The sequence below is a fragment of the Teleopsis dalmanni genome, chromosome 1 (assembly GCF_002237135.1).
Source record: "Teleopsis dalmanni isolate 2A chromosome 1, ASM223713v2, whole genome shotgun sequence".
NCBI classification, from domain to species: domain Eukaryota; kingdom Metazoa; phylum Arthropoda; class Insecta; order Diptera; family Diopsidae; genus Teleopsis; species Teleopsis dalmanni.
The window spans coordinates 142577202-142593960 of NC_051846.1; the positions used below are offsets into that span (position 1 = coordinate 142577202).

The following is a 16759-nucleotide window of genomic DNA, read 5'->3' on the forward strand; positions in this document are numbered from 1 at the left end:
GTTTATTTCTTACATTATTAAATTAATTTATTCTATCTATGGTTTTAAAAATAGATTTTATTTTTGATTGGTTTTGGATTACAAGAAGAACAATCGGGAAATTATCCGTATCTTACGTTCTTCAACCGTGCAACTGAAAACAATTTTCTACAGAAATTAGAGGAATTATCGCACAGTCAGAGAGTAAGTCTGAATTTGTAAATGCATACCTAATAATAATTAATAAAATTTTAGGTTGAGGCTCATAGAGACTTTATACTTTGGACTATTAAAAAGCTAAAAGAATTTGAAACAAGAGCACGAAGTGAACCTATGCAGAGTGAAGATGATGAGGCAAATATTGGCGAGAAAAAGAGTGAAGCAATTTCCTCCAGTGAACAGGAAAGGATAGAGAAAAAAGAACGTGCACGATTAGCTGCTGAGAAACGTGCAAAAGTATTAGCACAAATTCAAAACGCTCAAAAACTGTTTATGAGTACAAATGCAGAATTGTTCGCTAATACAAGTGCTGTAGCACAGCCAAGTGAGGGAGCAATGGAATGGCAGGATGATAATGAAGGTGCGGTGGCATATAAAACTGTTGCATGTTTGGGCGTAGATCGTCGCCTACAGCAACCTGAAGAATTGGATCATAAATGTATTTTGTGCTTTGAAGATTGCAAAGTCAGTTGTGACGGTACCACGCTTGTTTACTCTGCTTATATACAAAAGTCTAAAGTAATTTAAAGAAACAAATTTTGTATTATAATCATATTTAAAAAAGTTTTTTTTTTTGTATAGATTTTACCACTCGAGAGTCCTAAAAGAAATTTCTCATTATATACAAGTACTTGTGGCCATGTAATGCATGTTGAATGTTGGAAGGAATATTTTTCTAATGAAGAAACTAAAGATCAGCGTCGTCCAAATCGCATTCGACCTGCATTATCAGCGAACGGTCAATTAACTGAGTTCTATTGTCCATATTGTCGTTGCCTGAGTAACACGGTGCTACCTCTTACTGCATCACTTTCAAAATTCTCTACACCAAATATAATACATGCGGGAGATGAAATTTTCCCAATTGACAATTGGATTGAAATGATGAAAAACTACAGCGATGAATTAAATAAACTGTGCCGGGAAGAAGATAGGGATATGTGGATTTACAGCTTACCAACCTGTGCATCATTACTCAAAAACGAAAATGTTAATAACTTTCTCAATATTTTAAATCCTGTTCCGAAACCTCAGGTTGGCGCAGGTTGGACTACTGCAGTGCAATATTATGTAAAAGCGGCACGACAACAATTTGAAAATATATTTGAAGATAATGAAACTGAGAGTTTGTTATTTATTTGGGAATCTTGCAGTTACACTGTGCAAGCTATGGAAATTTTTTTACGTGCCATTAATCAACCACTTAAAAACGAGTTATCCATACGACATAATAGTTGCCTGAACGGAATAATTCGAACGTGTTGTTTTCAATCGGCTAATATAAATACTGCAGATTATAAAAACATTGTATCACCAGTAGCAGAACTTTTGGAAACTGTATTTAAACAAAAGAATGAATCAGTGCTGGAGTGGAACTGTTTCAGTAAGATGGTATCAATGATATTTATGATACCAAATTTACTTTACGCTACCTCAGGTAAGAAAATATAATTATACTAACTGATATAGATAAACAAATCCTTTGTCTGTAATTCTAGAAACAGAGTCTGTTGTACCAAATGGAAGTATGCTAGAGTTTTACATGCTAGAATTATGTTTCTTGGCTAATCTAGTAAAAGCTTTAGTACTTTTCGAAGCCCCAGATGAGGAATGTTACATGGATATTGATGCAGATGATTTAAATGAGATTAAAGATTTGCCGGAAAAAATAGTGGACAATATTACAAGTTTTTATTGTAAATATAATTTGGCAGCACGTCGTCAAGCTCAAGCGAAATGTAACGACGCAAAAGATGATAATGTGACAGATATTTTCGAAGAACAAATCCATCCTGCCAATATTAAATGTGACTCACATATAATTACTGCTCTTTTCGATCATATTAAAATGGAAATGCGCGAATTCTTGCGGTGCAGTTGTATCTTCTTTAAATTTGTAACTGATGTTGATTTTCCAGAAGAATTGGGACAGTGTGACAGTGATACGTTCGATAATATGTGCAAGTACCTGGGTTTGAAAACAAATCTAGAAGTATACTTTGAAAATGAAAGTGCTTATCCAACAATAATTGAAATGTTTGCTTCACACCACGATATATTACGTCTTGATGTAATAACCAACAGGAACCGCCAGGGAAGAGATTTAAAAATTGTACCATGTATCAGGCCTGTACCACATTTAGTAGTTTTACCAGAAGACTATAGCGATTTGATAAATAGTGTATCCGATTTTATTTGTCCAAATAATGAACGGGAAGAAATGAGAACTCCAACAATGTGCTTGATTTGCGGTGAAATTTTGTGTGGTCAATCATATTGTTGCCAACCAAATGGCGTTGGTGCTTGCACACATCACGCTAGCTTTTGCAGCTCTGAAATTGGTATATTTTTACGAATACGAGATTGTCATATTGTTTATTTAGGAAGGAAAAAAGGCTGTTTCATACCACCGCCATATATAGATGAATATGGTGAAGCCGATCAGGGTTTGAGACGAGGCAATCCGTTGCGTCTATGTAAAGAACGTTACAAGCAAATACACTTGAAGTGGTTAGGCCATGGGTTGATAGAAGAAATCGCTCGCCAAATGGACAGTTCGACACAAGTAATAGCGCAATGGGTTCATATGTAGTTTTTTATACTACACATGCAACAATCTCTACACGTAGTTGGTAATAACTACGAATACCAATGTGATTAAAGCTGATTATTAGGCATTTTCCTTACTATCCTTTTTATATAAACTTTTTTTCTATAATTAATTTGTTCGAAAAGCTTACAAATATTTATTTGTGTTTTTTGTTATTAGTCATTTTTTATAAAATGAGATAAAAATTGTTGATATAATTTTAATGTTTGTTTGCAGGAATATTGGTGTAATGGTTGTCTACGTTAAGATTACATTAACATAATTATTTGATCCTCAAGCATCATGTTGAAAAAAAATTGACACATAATCGAACTTATACATTAAGATATTTAGTTATTTTGTTTATATTGTAAAAATTTACTATTATGAATATAATTAACATTAAAGAGTTACATAAATAATAAATGTTTTCCATTTAATTAGAAGTTGGTTTTTATAAATTTTATAAATTTTATAAATTGATTTATTAACAGTTAATACTGTCATGTTTCCAATTATTATCTTAAGTAATATCAACAAGGGCGATTATTTGTATTGTTCAGTTGGTGTTTATTTATGTATTAAGTATATACACATATGGTTCTTAATGTTCTGTCGATATTGTATTTGTATATGTTTTTGCAACAAACGCATAATTCTAAGTTTTTTCTATCACAACTTGTTAGTTATTACTACTCTTAAACTATATTATGAACTAGTAAATAATGCAAGTGATATTATCAGATAGCTTTTTTAATCAAAATCACAGAAAAGTGGACAATACTCAAAAATATTAATTCAGATTTCTTAATTAAATGCTGATTTAACTGCTGTCAAAATAAATAGGCCTTAACGTTATTTATTTAGCATGCTATGCATGTGCTAAATTGCTAAAGTGTTAATTTGCTTAATAAAAACATCGTGACTGCGGGTTTCACACACAAGCATTGATAAAGACAAATAATAATATTTCTGCAAAATCTAATATAAACCAAGTTTAATTAATATAATATAAAGCAACAACAATTGCAATCACAGTCATTAATTGTTGTTGCTTTCAATTCAAAATGATGTGATGTGATGTGAGCTGTCACTGCCAAATTTTCATTTCGCAGTGAAAGCAACAAAATTGCCGTAGCAGTTCATTCTTAAAAGTAACCCCGAATTTTGTGGTGCGGGGTTGCAGAATCGTAACACTCAACTTGCTTTTCACAGAATCGAACGTATTATTTAGCTGTTTGATTAATACTACGTTGACACTCTTAATACAGAATGCTATTAACACATTTTTGTATGGGTTTTGTTTGAAACATGACACCTATTGTAACGTAAACATATTGTAGTATTGAGATATAATAAAGATACTTAAATACAAGAATACGTCTAAAATTGATGTATTCCAAATTTGCTTAAATTTTAATATTTGTGTCAGTTAAAACTGGTTTAAGTTTTAATCGTTTAAAGCAGGTTCTTTACTCAAGTCTTTTATTTTCTGCAAATGATATCAAAAATCCAACAAAGTTACTACTCAACTACTAAATTTATCAGATGCAGAACTGATTAAATTTAAACATCATGAATTTATTTACATAGCTTGTACTGGTATTGAAAGAAATTTGAAAGATTCTGTTCCTGCACTTATAAACAATAAACTCAGTTTCACCTACAATTCATGTATACATATATTGAATTTATTTCGTGTAACAAATCTTTTATGGAACATTAAAAAGACGTTAAAATACATATGCGCAAGATCTGGTTTACATGTTCACGTATTATTCGAGATCTTCTTTTGTTATGTTCGGACGGCAGGAAAATTCGTTATATTAATATATAAAATTTGTTGAACAAGACGTTTCAAACTTAGAAAACCCTTTTTATTTTTCTAAAATGTTGTGAAATATTCTCATTTTCTTCGTTGTAATTGTTTATTTTAAAAATGTTTTTGGTTTCCAAAAACTCTGACTCTGAATATGCTGTTCTTCCATCATCACAATTAATAAGTGTTTTCTTTTACAAATTGGATTCAGAAATAGTACAATATCAAAACTATTGTGAACGGAATGAAGCTGTTTAAGTATAATTTAAAAATTATATTATCTTCATGCAAGACATTCTTATATTCACGGTCACATTAAATTTTCAAATTATTTTCAAAGTTTTTTAAAAAATGGATATTAAGGGAAAAAGAAATTTCGATTTAAATTTGATCACAATGACGAGCCTTTGTGTGCCTCGTCACGTTAATCAAAACAGCTGTCATAAATGTCATAATTTATGCCTTTTAGAAGCAAAATATTACAATTTTATACATTTTTCAAGAAAAAACGCCATTAAGCAACACTGACAAGTTTGTATACCAATAATAATCAAAGTCTTGCATTTTTTGATTTTTAATAAAGACGTATAATTTTGTAAGTATTCTTAACAACTAATATAAGCTAAAATAATAATGCATGGTATTTCACAGTTTCGAGTTTTCGGTTGCTGCGGGTTATATTTTGATAGCGAATTGTAGGTATTTTTAACTAAATAAAAGTAAACCAACTTTTACAATTACGATAAACTGATATAATAATGCATAAACAATTGTATAGCTTCTGCGAATATGGCCGTTCAGTGGAGTAGGGAATTGACTGAAAAACTAATTGCCATCTACCAGCTCCACGAATGCTTGTGGGAGGTAAACCATCCAAAATACCATGACAGAGTGGAACGTGATGAGGCATTTAACACAATGTATGAGTTGTTGAGAGCCGATATAGCTGGGTTAACTGTAGAGGAACTGAAAAGAAAAGTTTTAAGCGTCAGATCTCAGTTCAGTAAAGAGTTACGAATCATAAACTCCAGCAAACGAAGTGTAGTAGGGAATGAAAAAGTCAGAACTCCTAAATTGTGGTGCTTTTACTTGCTTGACTTCCTCCGGTCATCAATCAAAAGTGCAAAAACTAAGTCCAGTGTTAATGAATCTGTAAGTATTGTTTTGTATATTATATATTAAAACTATATAAAAATTACTATCTATGAATACGCTATAAACTCTTTATCTTTTTTTAATAGGACGGGTCGGCTGAAATCAAAGCAAGTGATTGCGAGTCCGATGTGTGTGAATTTGTAAGTTTATTGTTTTATATTATATATAATATATTTACAAATTATATCAATGAATAGAAAGAAAGCAATTAATATGTTATATACTATAAACTTTTCAGGCGGATGAATTTGGAGAACATCGAATTAAGGATGAATTCGTTGAAGATAGTGAATTTACCGATGAATTAACTTCAGTAAGTATATATTTATGTATGTATTTTCATTATTAAAGTCTTGTATATTAATTGGAAATATCATCGCAAATTTGTAGAAGTAACGGGCAGGCAAAAGTTTCATATTGCAAATAGTTACCTATATAAATATTATGTAGTATGAAACATTCTAGAGTTGTGATTCATTATGTTCCATACTTTTTTGAGGTTTATCGCTTTTTGAAATATTCTTAACCTCGATGACAGAATGCCAAATGAACTCTCTGCAACTTACCTGGCTCTTGAAAGTCTTTCTTTCCAAATTGGTTCTTTTATTTAGAAAAAATATTAAATTTTAGAATACATTTAGAAATTAATAAATTTGCTTTTGCTTTACTTTATATAAAACTGTGCTTCATTTCAGGTACCTACTTCTACTTCAGTACCTACTTGTGCTTCAATACCTACCACTTCATCTCAAAAAGGGAAGAAGCGAAAATTTAATATCGACGATGATTCCGACATGATCTTACAAGAGTCAGACAATAAGAGAGAAAGAAAATTTGAATGGCTAGGTGAACAGGTGGTGTCTACGTTAAACAATATGGTAGACCAAGATATCATATTGGAAGCAATTACTAAAATACAGCAAGACATTATGATGTTTGCTAAAAGAGATCTCATGAGACAAAAACAAAAAGTAGCCGTTCAGATGTATAGACGAACACGCTAGTAGGAGTTTTAGATAATTACGATCGTAGAACTATTATTGTACAAATTAGTTTGGTTTTTATATATAATAAGTATGTTTTTTAGTTCTGTATGTATTGTACTAATAAGTTTAGTTTAATTTAGGTTTTATAAATAATTTATTTACAAAATTAAATATTTACCTTTAACTCATATGTTTTGTATATATCATTTTGTATATACTAGTTTTTTTTTAAATAAGTTGTAAGTATTTTAAAAATAATTAACATTATTCCGTTTAAATCAATGAATTATTCCAAAAAGTTTTACATACTCTTGGTATAGAGTACACCAATTTTGAATGGCATTAATCTTGTTTGATACTTCAAACTCTTACAGTTTTCTGCAGTTCCAAAAATCTTACGATTGCAAACCAGTGCTCTTTCAGAAAAATTGTGTTAGGAACGTTTGTATAATTTTTTGTAAATCATTTTCACCAGCTTTAATAGCATTTGAAAACTGTTGAACTATGAATTCTTCTTTTAGGTAATTTATTTTTTTCAGCATTGTCACAAATTTTAAGCAGTCTTCTACGCTCTTCTGATGATTTGCTTAATATTACCTATTTTAAAATTAGATCTATTATTTTTGTGGTATTTACGTTTTTACCTTTTAAAAAAGCGTCAACAAAAAAAATTAGCATGTCTATATTTCCTTTAAAATTTCATTCACACTGGTCTAACGAATATTTTTAAAAACGAAAATATTAAATGCGTTCTTCATGTAAGGTAGTTGTTTCAAAAATATTGGGCAGTCCAGTGTGAGTTAAATTTTAAAAGAAAAAATGTTTTCAAAAATAGAAGTTATTCATGATTTCTATATTTATAAGGCAAAAATAACAGTTATTTGTACGTTTTAAAATAAAGAGCGGAACTTTAAGAGTTATTTCTGCGTGAAAAAATAAATGGCACATGATAATAATTATTTTTGATGAATATAATACAAAGTAAATTTTATTAATAATTTTTGACTTTTATTTATAAGGTGGTTATTATTTTTTGACTGTTTGAATCCCTGAAATTTAGGCCTCACCAAAATGTGTTAAATTAGTGGTTAAAGTACGAAATCCACATTACTAAATATGTCTTTTATGGTCATGACCAAAAAGTGTGTAAAATGGCCGTGACCAACCGTCATATGAAGGTGTGTATTACATTAGACATATGCTTGCTGGAGCGTTACTGAGTTTTAGGTGTTGAATTCTCTTAAAAGTCCGTCAACTAATATAGCTTATTTAATTAATATACGATTTTATATAAATATTATTTTTGATTAATATTTTATATACAAATAATAATATTCCAGTTTAAAAATGTTTAATATAAAACAAAATATAATCTATATACATAAAAGAGAGTCGTGTTAGTTAGACCACTTATAACTCAAGAACGGCTGGACCGATTTTAATTATCTTTGATTTGTCTCCGTTTCGAATAGCAAAATATATTATAAAATATTGGAAAAATACACTAATTTTAACATAAATAATAAATTCTGTTTCAAACTGTTGACAGCTCGACAGTTTGAGTGATACTGATTTTCTTTTCGTATTTTTGTGTGTCATCAATATTTCAAATTTCAAATATAATAAATAAATGCTCATCAAATCATTAAAATATGAGAGTAAGTAAAATCTCCGCTTCGAATAGGAGAATATATTATAAAATATTGGAAAAATCCACTAATTTTAACATAAATAATAAATTTATAAATTCTGTTTCAAACTGTTGACAGTTTAACAGTTTGAGTGATACTGATTTTCTTTTTGTTGTTTTGTGTGCCATCAATATTTCAAATATTTCAAATATAATAAGTTCAAATACAATAAATAAATAATGTCATCAATATATGAGCTGTAAGTATCGAAATTCTAATTTTTTGTTTCATAGAGAAATAAGGAAATTATTTAAAATAATGCAAAAAAGCATATACATTTTACCGTTTGATTTGTTTGTTTTGTGCGAGTGTTTATTATTAATAATACCGCGATCCAGAAAGTCTAATCTTTCTCAACAAAGCCGTAATACAATTAGGCGTCGAAACATTACGCATGCACTCACTGAAGAAAAACGAGGAATCTCACGAGAAAATAACCACATTAGTGTGATCCGACTTCGCGCTTTTCAAACACAAGAGCAAAGAGAGGCAGCCCGTGAAACGGCTCGGTTAGCAATTAGAAATCGTCGAGCTTATCACACAGATCAACAACGAGATAATCTCTGACGCGCAAGAAGAAATTCTTCAACTATTGATTTGTATCGAGCAGCGTTTCTATACGATTGCGCAAATGATTACACTTCGCATCGTTACTTGCGTACATTGTGGAGCATTAAACTTTGCTGAAGAACTACTGAGATTGTGCTGCCTTAATGGCAAAGTGAAATTGTCATTATTGACTCCGCCACCTGAGCCATTGCATACATTGCTTTGTGGTGAAACACCAGAATCCCGACATTTTTTAGCGAACACTCAAACATACAATGGCTGCTTTCAAATGACTTCATTCGGGGCAGACATTTTTGAAGAACATGGATTTAATCCATGGATTTATTTTCTTTAAAAGATTAGATTTAAGATTAAAAATTTGATTAAATGCGGAATATAGGTGAAAAAGTTTTGTTATATTCCTGTATTTGTGTATTTGTTTTGATTATATATTAATATCCTTATGAACTATTGAACATAACAAATTTTTTGTATTCATTTTATTACGTTAATAAATTTCTAAATTCAGTTTACCTATAATTTAATATAACATTCATTGACTGTTACGCGGTACGCAGTTCACCGGGTGAGCTAGTAATAAAATATAAGATAAAATTGAAAATTAATACATTTTGTTCTTATTTATTATTTAATTTAATTATTTAAATTTTAGCAACAAAAAATTCTTAAAATAATCCTATTCGATGATAATAAATGTCGATAACAATTTTGACAACTTGAAATCACTGAGATCTCATCTCTAGAAAATGTAAGTAATTGCATAAAAACAGTCTGAACTTAAATACTTGCCTATATATTCATATCTTTGTTGTTCAGTGCAGTAATTCATAAAATGTTCTCATCGCAACTCCGCACTGCATTTAGCGTTGGCAAAAGTCAATTACGCGCAAATAATGTGCGTCTGATAAGTTCGTCATTAATCCATAACGAAATATTTAAAGTTCAGAGTATTGAGGATTTTGACCAGAAAGTAAAGAAAAGTGATAAACCGGTGATTGTTGATTTTTTTGCAACGTAATACTAATTACACACATATATGTATACATATAAAGATATTTTGTATTCTTTTATTCAATTTTTGAAATAGATGGTGTAATCCATGCAAGATGCTTACTCCTCGAATTGAGTCCATCGTTGGCGAAAAGGCTGGTGCTATAAAACTAGCCAAGGTGGACATAGATGAGCATAGCGAACTAGCTTTGGATTATGATGTAGGGGCAGTGCCTGTGCTAATGGTCATGAAGGTGAGTTATTATTTATTAATAATAATAACAAGTTTATAATATATAAATGATTTCATTGCAGAAAGGCAAAGTAATCAACCGCATGGTTGGCTTGCAAGACACAGACAAGTTGCGTGCATGGATAGATCAGAACGTAACTGATGTTAAGTAAACCAAAAATTATTGTCATTTGTGATACGTTTAAAAGTTCTGTTTACAAACAAAGCCTAAAACATTTAAAATATAATTGTAAAATCTAAACGAACTAGTAATACCAATAAAAAGTTATGTTATGTTGAAATTAAAAACTAAATCTAATTTGTTGTACTTTTTTATTATAAGCTAATGATTGTTTAAAATGAATACCAGCCTGGTGTTCCAGGACGTTTCTTATTTCTTTCTAAGAAGTTCTTGAAACCATTTTTAGATTCGTCCAACGATTTTTCGTCGTTAGCTTTTGTTTCAGCTTTTTTCTCAAATATATCTGGAAATGAAAATTCTGTTTCTCTAGGCTAAAAAAACATAAAAAATGTATTACATTATTAATACCAAACTACGCAAATTTTGTTTAGTTTACCATTGTTACATAAGCATATTTTATGTCGTCATCTTTTGTGATGTGGCCATACACCTGATCACGTTTCGTGGGTCCGAGTTCAATGCGGGTACGTACATCAACAACTGGAATTTTATATATCTTTTCCAGATAGTTTTTCACATCATATTTGGTCATTTCCATAGAAACTGAAAATGTTGCTATGTTTTTGGGCTGCTCCTCAGTTGGCCGAACTAGCTTCATCCAGAAGTTTGGTAAAAAAACTCGCAATTGTGGATTACCACGTTGATAAATTGGATACCAACGTGTAGACATTTTTACTAAGTTTTATGAAATAATATTAATGCTATTTATGCGCAATTACAAATTTTGTTAGAGTGCACAAGATCTTGACATAAATAAAGAATGAACTCGGCGATTAGCTGTCAAAGTCAGCTGTTTCCCATTTTTGTTTACTTGTTTACAAAATCGCCAAACACGTGTGCCGTTGTTAGTGCCGAAAATACATTTTTATTATTGAATTAAATTAATCTAAAATATATTCTAATATGAAAAAGTCTAAAACTGAAAAAAAGAATAAACTAAAAAATTCACATATTAAAAAAAATCTTACACGTAAAGAACTGCGTAAACAAAAGCAGCTGCAAAAGAAGGAAAACAAACGTGTATTTTTCTCCAATAAAAAACAGGATGAAGTTGTTAATTCTAGTCAACACAATACCAATAAAAAGTTTGATAAAGTTAATGTTAAGAAAAATAAAAATGCTAACAATTTAGCAAAACCCATTTCAGTTGAGCAGATGCTCTCGGGTGATGTGTTAGGTGATGATGATGAGTCAATTGAATCTGATTTCGAAGATGAAGAGGTAAATGCACGATTGCCTGTAACTATGGCTGCAAAAAGAAAAGAAGATACTCAACATGTTAATGCAAAAAAGGCAAAAACACATGTTGTGACGAGACCAGATGCCAGTGAAGTACACAAACGGGAAAAACAACGTCAGAAGGATTTGGAAAATGCCTCCAAAAAACAACGTGTCAAACAGTTCTTACTAGAAAATGAAGAAGAGGATAAAGTTATATCTCGTCTGGAAAAGAAATTGAAATTAAATAAAACAAAAGATAAAAATCGTTTAGTTAGAAAAATGTTTAATGATGGCTTGGACTATGCGTTAGAATTTTGTCTCGATGATGATGAAGAAGAACAGAAGTTATTATTAAAGGAGAAACGTAAGCAACAGCAACAACAACAAGCAAATGATTTCAGCGACGAGGATTTGTATGAAAATGAAGAAGAAACTAAAAACGGTGATGACATTAGTAGTGGAGATGACAGTGGTGATGACACCGATGGAAGTGGCAGTGATTCTGAAGGCTTGGAAAATTGTTCTGAAGATATCGATACAAATATTGATGAGAGTGAAAACGAAAAATGTAAGTGGTTCCATAATGGGATTCAAATCAAATTTATATTTTTTTTATTTTAGTACATGAAGATATTTATGGACGCAAAATAGACAAAGACGGAAATGTGGTGAATGATGATACTACATTAAATGAAACAGATACAATGCAGAAATATGTACCACCACATCAACGTGCACTTTTAGCCACAAAAGATAACAATCAAACCGAAATTTTAGAACGGCTACGCAAGAACTGCAAGGGGCAGTTAAATCGTCTTTCTGAAGCTAATTTACATAAAATTGCTGTCGCTATAGAGGATATGTATATGAAAAATTCTCGTTTTAATATGAACAAAACTCTTACGCTGCTACTGAAGGAAATACTTATTTCAAAAACAATAGCAAAGGAACGTATGGTGCAAGAGCATATGGTGCTGTTAGCATATTTGCATGCCCACATTGGAAACGAAATTGGTGCTCATTTTCTACAAATATTCATTGAGGAGTTTGACAAGCTTGTACGAGAGGCAGAAGCAATAAGTCTTGAGGACAAAAGCTTGAATAATTTAGTTTTAGTCCTATCATATATGTACATATTCAAAATTTATGAGCATCGGTTGTTACTTGAGATAGTTGAACGCCTAACTCACAATTTGTGTGAGAAAACTATTGAATGCTTATTACTAATCTTTCAATCTGTTGGTTTTAAGTTACGCAAAGATGATCCTTTGGCTTTTAAGCAAATGCTGCTAAATGTACACAAAAAAATTGCAGAAGCACCACTCGAAATGAAGGAAAATTTGCGTCTTAAATTTATGGTAGACATATTGACTGCAGTTAAAAATAATAACAGCACCAAAATACCACAGTTTGATCCTGAGTTAGCAGAAAATTTACGAAAGCGATTGAAGGCCATGTTACGAAATGATAAATATGTCATTACATTAAATATTACTATAGAGGATTTACTACGTGCGGATCAGGTTGGTAAATGGTGGATAGTAGGGTCCGCGTGGAGTGGTAATATTAATGATTTGGGTGCTGCGACAAAAAATAATAACGACACAAAGAATGATGCAATGTTCTCAGAGAAATTACTTGCATTAGCGAAAAAGCAAAAAATGAATACAGATGAACGTCGTAACTTATTTTGCATAATTATGAGTGCTGAAGATTATGTAGACGCATTCGAAAAGATTCTGCATTTATCATTGAAAGACCAACGTTCTATAGCCTACGTCATCATACATTGCTGTCTTAATGAGAAATTATCGAATCCTTACTACTCCCATTTAGCCTTAAAGTTTTGTAACTACAATCGAAAATATCAATTGGCGTTTCAGTTTGCGAGCTGGGATCGTATAAACGATATCGACTCTTTAACCAAACAACAGATCAAAAATTTAGCAAAATTCTTGCAACATTTAATAATCAACGGTGGTTTGGTACTGTCAGTGTTAAAAGTGGTCGACTTTCTTCAGTTAGATAAACAGAGCTTTTTATTTATGAAAGAAGTTATTGTGGATTTGCTATTGACCACAGATGAGAATCAAGTTTACCAATGTTTCGAACGTGTAGCAAAAAATATAAAATTACGTCAATTTAAAAACAGTTTGCGTTTATTCATGCAACACTTTTTGCTAAACGAGGGTGGAGACAGATTAAAATTAAGCGACGTTGAGCTAGAATTACTTACAAAGCGTGTCGAACATGTTGACAATATATTAGCACTTGTGGACTTATAAATGTTCAATTATCAAAATACATGTAAATAGTACTTTAGTAACTTTTTAAAGATTTAATTATTTTATAAACTATAGTATGTAACAATAAAAGAAACATTTAAAAATTAATGTTGTAGTAAATCTCGTGCGCGCTGATATTTTACTGAATTTAATATAAGCTGCTTTTCTTCCTGAGATATTTCAGTTGCACATTCCTGATCTAATTTGTCAATAACTTCTTCCGCAAGTTTTGTTATTGTTTCCCTTGCAGCTCCCTTTGAACCAGATAAGTATTCTAACGCAATTGGCCAAATATGTGTTGTAATTTTATTTTCATCAAATACAGTTTGCTGTATAGATATCTGCCTCAATTTCTCGAATTTCCATTCCGCTTTTGAAGTTTTCCATTTTTGTAAATATTCTTCATTTTTGCGGACTTCCTTGTCACCCGACTGCTCCTTGTGTACCTTGACACGTTCCAGATGCTTCTGCTTCTTTTTCTGCCTAACAGTGAGTATAGCTTTAACGTTCTCCGGCTTCTTGCTTTCACGTAATTCATCTACAGTCGGTTGATAAGTTTCATCATCAGTTTTATTATATTCATTTTCCGACACCGCAGATGATTCTTCTACAATATCCTTGGATTTCTTTTTGCTTTTGTGTTCCTTTTTAGAGAATTTTTTTATATCTAAAAGAAAGTTATTTGGGCGTGTTTTTATATACTAACTATTCTTTTTTCGAATACCTGTAGAAAGCTCTGTGTTCAAATCTTTGTGTTTATGTTTCTTAACATTTGTATTATTGACGATGTCTTCATTCGTAGGGGATTCATGTTTTCCTGAAACATAAATGCTATTGTAAAAAGTATACTAAATCATGTTTCTAATCATATTACTTTTTTTTGTCTTCAATTTTTCTGTTTCATATTTACGTTTCTTATTTTTTAATTCATTATTAACAACCGTTTCTTTTGCCATACTTAAATGTTTTTGTAATTGTTTTTAACTCTCAATATTCGCAATGTGCTATAAAATGTCAAAAACAAAACAATCGATAAATAACTTAAAATTACTAGAGTTGTCACCACTAATAAAATATGATTTTTGTCCCGTTCTGTATTGAATACATTTCTTATTTATTCTAATATATTAGAAAAACAAGAAAATAAATATTAATGATTTACAAATATTTTGCTGAAAAAGTTTTTAATAGGCACCAAAGTCAGAGCTCGCAGTAATGTTTATTATGTTTTACATATATAAATATAGGACCTTATTTAAAAACAATAATGTCAACTTATATACATATATCCAGCTGTTCTTAATTGTAGATTATCTAAATTCTCATTTTAACATATATAATGAGCACTTCAGTAAGTACATAAAGTACAAGTTTTTTTAAATTCGAAAAATCTTCATTCGTCTATTTTATAATTGAGGCCATAGGTTCCCATTTACCTCACAGTGTGCACGATTGGTCCATTAGTTACTCGTCGCCGAAATGGTGAATTCATTTATAGTTCTAAAGTGGTCAATACCGGCGTTTGTATTAAAGTGTGAACCTCTTTTAACCATTTCGTCTGCTCATAGCTCCTTTTTTCGATGTATTTTACTTTGATACGAGATATTCAATTTCAATCTTTGCTTTAACTGTTTTAGATGTAATTACTTTCATCGCTGTTTAATTATCTACAAAATTCTGATATTCAAAGGTTGAATAGTCTGCCTGCTTTTTTAATCATGTATATCTCAATTTGAAAATGTTTCAAGAATCAAAGAGACAGTATGACAACCTTACCTCGTAATTGTTTTAGAAATTATTTACCCCTGTACATCTCTCTATTTTTATGTCGTTGGTGTAGATAGCCATTTCAAAGATACCTTCGACAAACTCCGACTTCCAGCTTTCTTGGTTGGATAAGGAGAAAGAATATTGGTTTCAAATTGCGAATTACTCTTAGCGTCCCAAATAATCAGTTAACTGGTTGCTAATTACATCTAAACTTTAAAGAAAATCTTAAACATTTCTTCACGTGGGCAAATACCTTTTGCAAAACGAAACGATAAATGTTAAATTTTATTAGAATGATTGAAATCAATTAGAAACCGTTAACAGTTTCAGTATGAAACTTTCAGTATGACTAGGGCTTAACTATCCAGCATAGATAATAATAAGCTTTAATCCAGCAATAAAAAGGTCTGTTTCACGAGCTACTCGTAGTAAAACTCAAGTAAAACAGAAGTAAAGTAAACTGAGAGCTTAATACAAATAAAGTGCCGCACTTTACACAGATTATCATGAAACAGCTTTGTGTAAAGTCTGGTGAGAACACCAGTGCCGCGCAAATAAACAACACAAAAATTTAAATTCAAACCAAAACAGCTGAGGCACATATCACACAAATTTTACTTGAAATATAATGTACGAGTAAAGTCTGTGTAGCATTTTCAATTTTCGTTAGGGATGTTCGCTCTCTCTGATGCTCTCATTTACTCGGAAATTTGCTGGTGGAACGCACTTGTGTATACACAGTGTTACTCAAAGTTACTACGAGTAGCTCTAGGAACAGATCTAAATTCAAACTAAAGCAAATCAAATGTTATCTGATTATAGTGTTTATAGAACTATTCTTTTACTTTTGGCGGTAACAACTAGTTAAGTTAGTCAAAAGAGCTCAGTTATAACAAATTCAAAAATCTTTTTAATTTCGATTTTCACAAAAATAAGTTATTCTCTAGCTATTTATCTCATATCTCGTTTTTGGTGTACTGTTTTGCTATTTGTGTAATGTGCCGGATTGTAAAAGTAATATTAATTTTTTCCTTTACAATATTATAACAA

The 16759-nt window shown here is 30.8% G+C and overlaps 6 protein-coding genes across 11 annotated transcripts in view; 4 read left to right on the plus strand and 2 right to left on the minus strand.

The window, feature by feature from the left end:
- The window catches only part of LOC119669129 (E3 ubiquitin-protein ligase UBR1), a 28708-nt gene extending 25514 nt beyond the window's left edge, over positions 1-3194 (plus strand). For 3 of the 4 annotated variants that reach the window (XM_038078918.1, XM_038078917.1, XM_038078915.1), the window contains 4 exons: positions 55-183; positions 235-717; positions 781-1636; positions 1698-2791. In XM_038078918.1, coding sequence (XP_037934846.1) covers positions 55-183; positions 235-717; positions 781-1636; positions 1698-2791 — 2562 coding nt within the window. Of the gene's footprint in view, positions 1-54; positions 184-234; positions 718-780; positions 1637-1697 lie in introns of all 4 variants that reach the window. The other variant, XM_038078916.1, reaches the window with a different exon arrangement.
- Positions 3195-4977: 1783 nt separating this feature from the next.
- On the plus strand, positions 4978-6938 carry LOC119667103. 3 transcript variants are annotated; one of them, XM_038076400.1, is made up of 6 exons: positions 4978-5202; positions 5259-5326; positions 5386-5759; positions 5849-5902; positions 6001-6075; positions 6458-6938. In XM_038076400.1, the coding sequence occupies exons 3-6, from the start codon at positions 5397-5399 to the stop codon at positions 6764-6766; spliced, it is 801 nt and encodes a 266-aa protein (XP_037932328.1). In that variant the 5' UTR covers positions 4978-5202; positions 5259-5326; positions 5386-5396; the 3' UTR covers positions 6767-6938. The 3 variants fall into 3 exon arrangements, with proteins under 3 accessions (XP_037932328.1, XP_037932335.1, XP_037932320.1); XM_038076407.1 differs by having other exon boundaries at positions 5259-5306; XM_038076392.1 differs by having other exon boundaries at positions 5259-5302.
- A 2812-nt stretch (positions 6939-9750) lies between these two features.
- LOC119669134 (thioredoxin C-1-like) lies at positions 9751-10545 on the plus strand. Its single transcript, XM_038078923.1, has 3 exons — positions 9751-10023; positions 10097-10253; positions 10315-10545. The coding sequence occupies exons 1-3, from the start codon at positions 9842-9844 to the stop codon at positions 10402-10404; spliced, it is 429 nt and encodes a 142-aa protein (XP_037934851.1). The 5' UTR covers positions 9751-9841; the 3' UTR covers positions 10405-10545.
- A 2-nt stretch (positions 10546-10547) lies between these two features.
- On the minus strand, positions 10548-11188 carry LOC119669133 (39S ribosomal protein L23, mitochondrial). The gene is made up of 2 exons (XM_038078922.1): positions 10810-11188; positions 10548-10744 (listed from the first exon to the last, which is right to left on the minus strand). The coding sequence occupies exons 1-2, from the start codon at positions 11101-11103 to the stop codon at positions 10586-10588; spliced, it is 453 nt and encodes a 150-aa protein (XP_037934850.1). The 5' UTR covers positions 11104-11188; the 3' UTR covers positions 10548-10585.
- A 58-nt stretch (positions 11189-11246) lies between these two features.
- LOC119669131 (nucleolar MIF4G domain-containing protein 1 homolog) lies at positions 11247-13968 on the plus strand. Its single transcript, XM_038078919.1, has 2 exons — positions 11247-12222; positions 12276-13968. The coding sequence occupies exons 1-2, from the start codon at positions 11337-11339 to the stop codon at positions 13937-13939; spliced, it is 2550 nt and encodes an 849-aa protein (XP_037934847.1). The 5' UTR covers positions 11247-11336; the 3' UTR covers positions 13940-13968.
- Positions 13969-13994: 26 nt separating this feature from the next.
- LOC119669132 (uncharacterized protein C7orf50 homolog) lies at positions 13995-14946 on the minus strand. Its single transcript, XM_038078920.1, has 3 exons — positions 14814-14946; positions 14664-14756; positions 13995-14606 (listed from the first exon to the last, which is right to left on the minus strand). Exons 1-3 carry the CDS (start codon positions 14893-14895, stop codon positions 14044-14046), a joined length of 738 nt encoding a protein of 245 aa, XP_037934848.1. The 5' UTR covers positions 14896-14946; the 3' UTR covers positions 13995-14043.
- Positions 14947-16759: the final 1813 nt, after the last annotated feature.

What these genes read in the sequence shown, in the direction of transcription:
- LOC119669131 (XM_038078919.1), top strand. Translation starts at nt 11,337, where the DNA reads ATGAAAAAGTCTAAAACTGAAAAAAAGAATAAACTAAAAAATTCACAT. An exon ending in TGAGAGTGAAAACGAAAAAT is followed by an intron (nt 12,223 to 12,275) that starts GTAAGTGGTTCC and finishes TTTTTATTTTAG; the next exon opens with TACATGAAGATATTTATGGA.
- LOC119669134 (XM_038078923.1), top strand. Translation starts at nt 9,842, where the DNA reads ATGTTCTCATCGCAACTCCGCACTGCATTTAGCGTTGGCAAAAGTCAA. An exon ending in ATTGTTGATTTTTTTGCAAC is followed by an intron (nt 10,024 to 10,096) that starts GTAATACTAATT and finishes TTTTTGAAATAG; the next exon opens with ATGGTGTAATCCATGCAAGA. An exon ending in CTGTGCTAATGGTCATGAAG is followed by an intron (nt 10,254 to 10,314) that starts GTGAGTTATTAT and finishes ATTTCATTGCAG; the next exon opens with AAAGGCAAAGTAATCAACCG.
- LOC119669132 (XM_038078920.1), bottom strand. Translation starts at nt 14,895, where the DNA reads ATGGCAAAAGAAACGGTTGTTAATAATGAATTAAAAAATAAGAAACGT. An exon ending in AAAATTGAAGACAAAAAAAA is followed by an intron (nt 14,757 to 14,813) that starts GTAATATGATTA and finishes TTTATGTTTCAG; the next exon opens with GAAAACATGAATCCCCTACG. An exon ending in GAACACAGAGCTTTCTACAG is followed by an intron (nt 14,607 to 14,663) that starts GTATTCGAAAAA and finishes ACTTTCTTTTAG; the next exon opens with ATATAAAAAAATTCTCTAAA.
- LOC119669133 (XM_038078922.1), bottom strand. Translation starts at nt 11,103, where the DNA reads ATGTCTACACGTTGGTATCCAATTTATCAACGTGGTAATCCACAATTG. An exon ending in AATATGCTTATGTAACAATG is followed by an intron (nt 10,745 to 10,809) that starts GTAAACTAAACA and finishes ATGTTTTTTTAG; the next exon opens with CCTAGAGAAACAGAATTTTC.
- LOC119667103 (XM_038076400.1), top strand. Translation starts at nt 5,397, where the DNA reads ATGGCCGTTCAGTGGAGTAGGGAATTGACTGAAAAACTAATTGCCATC. An exon ending in AGTCCAGTGTTAATGAATCT is followed by an intron (nt 5,760 to 5,848) that starts GTAAGTATTGTT and finishes TTTTTTTAATAG; the next exon opens with GACGGGTCGGCTGAAATCAA. An exon ending in TTACCGATGAATTAACTTCA is followed by an intron (nt 6,076 to 6,457) that starts GTAAGTATATAT and finishes GCTTCATTTCAG; the next exon opens with GTACCTACTTCTACTTCAGT.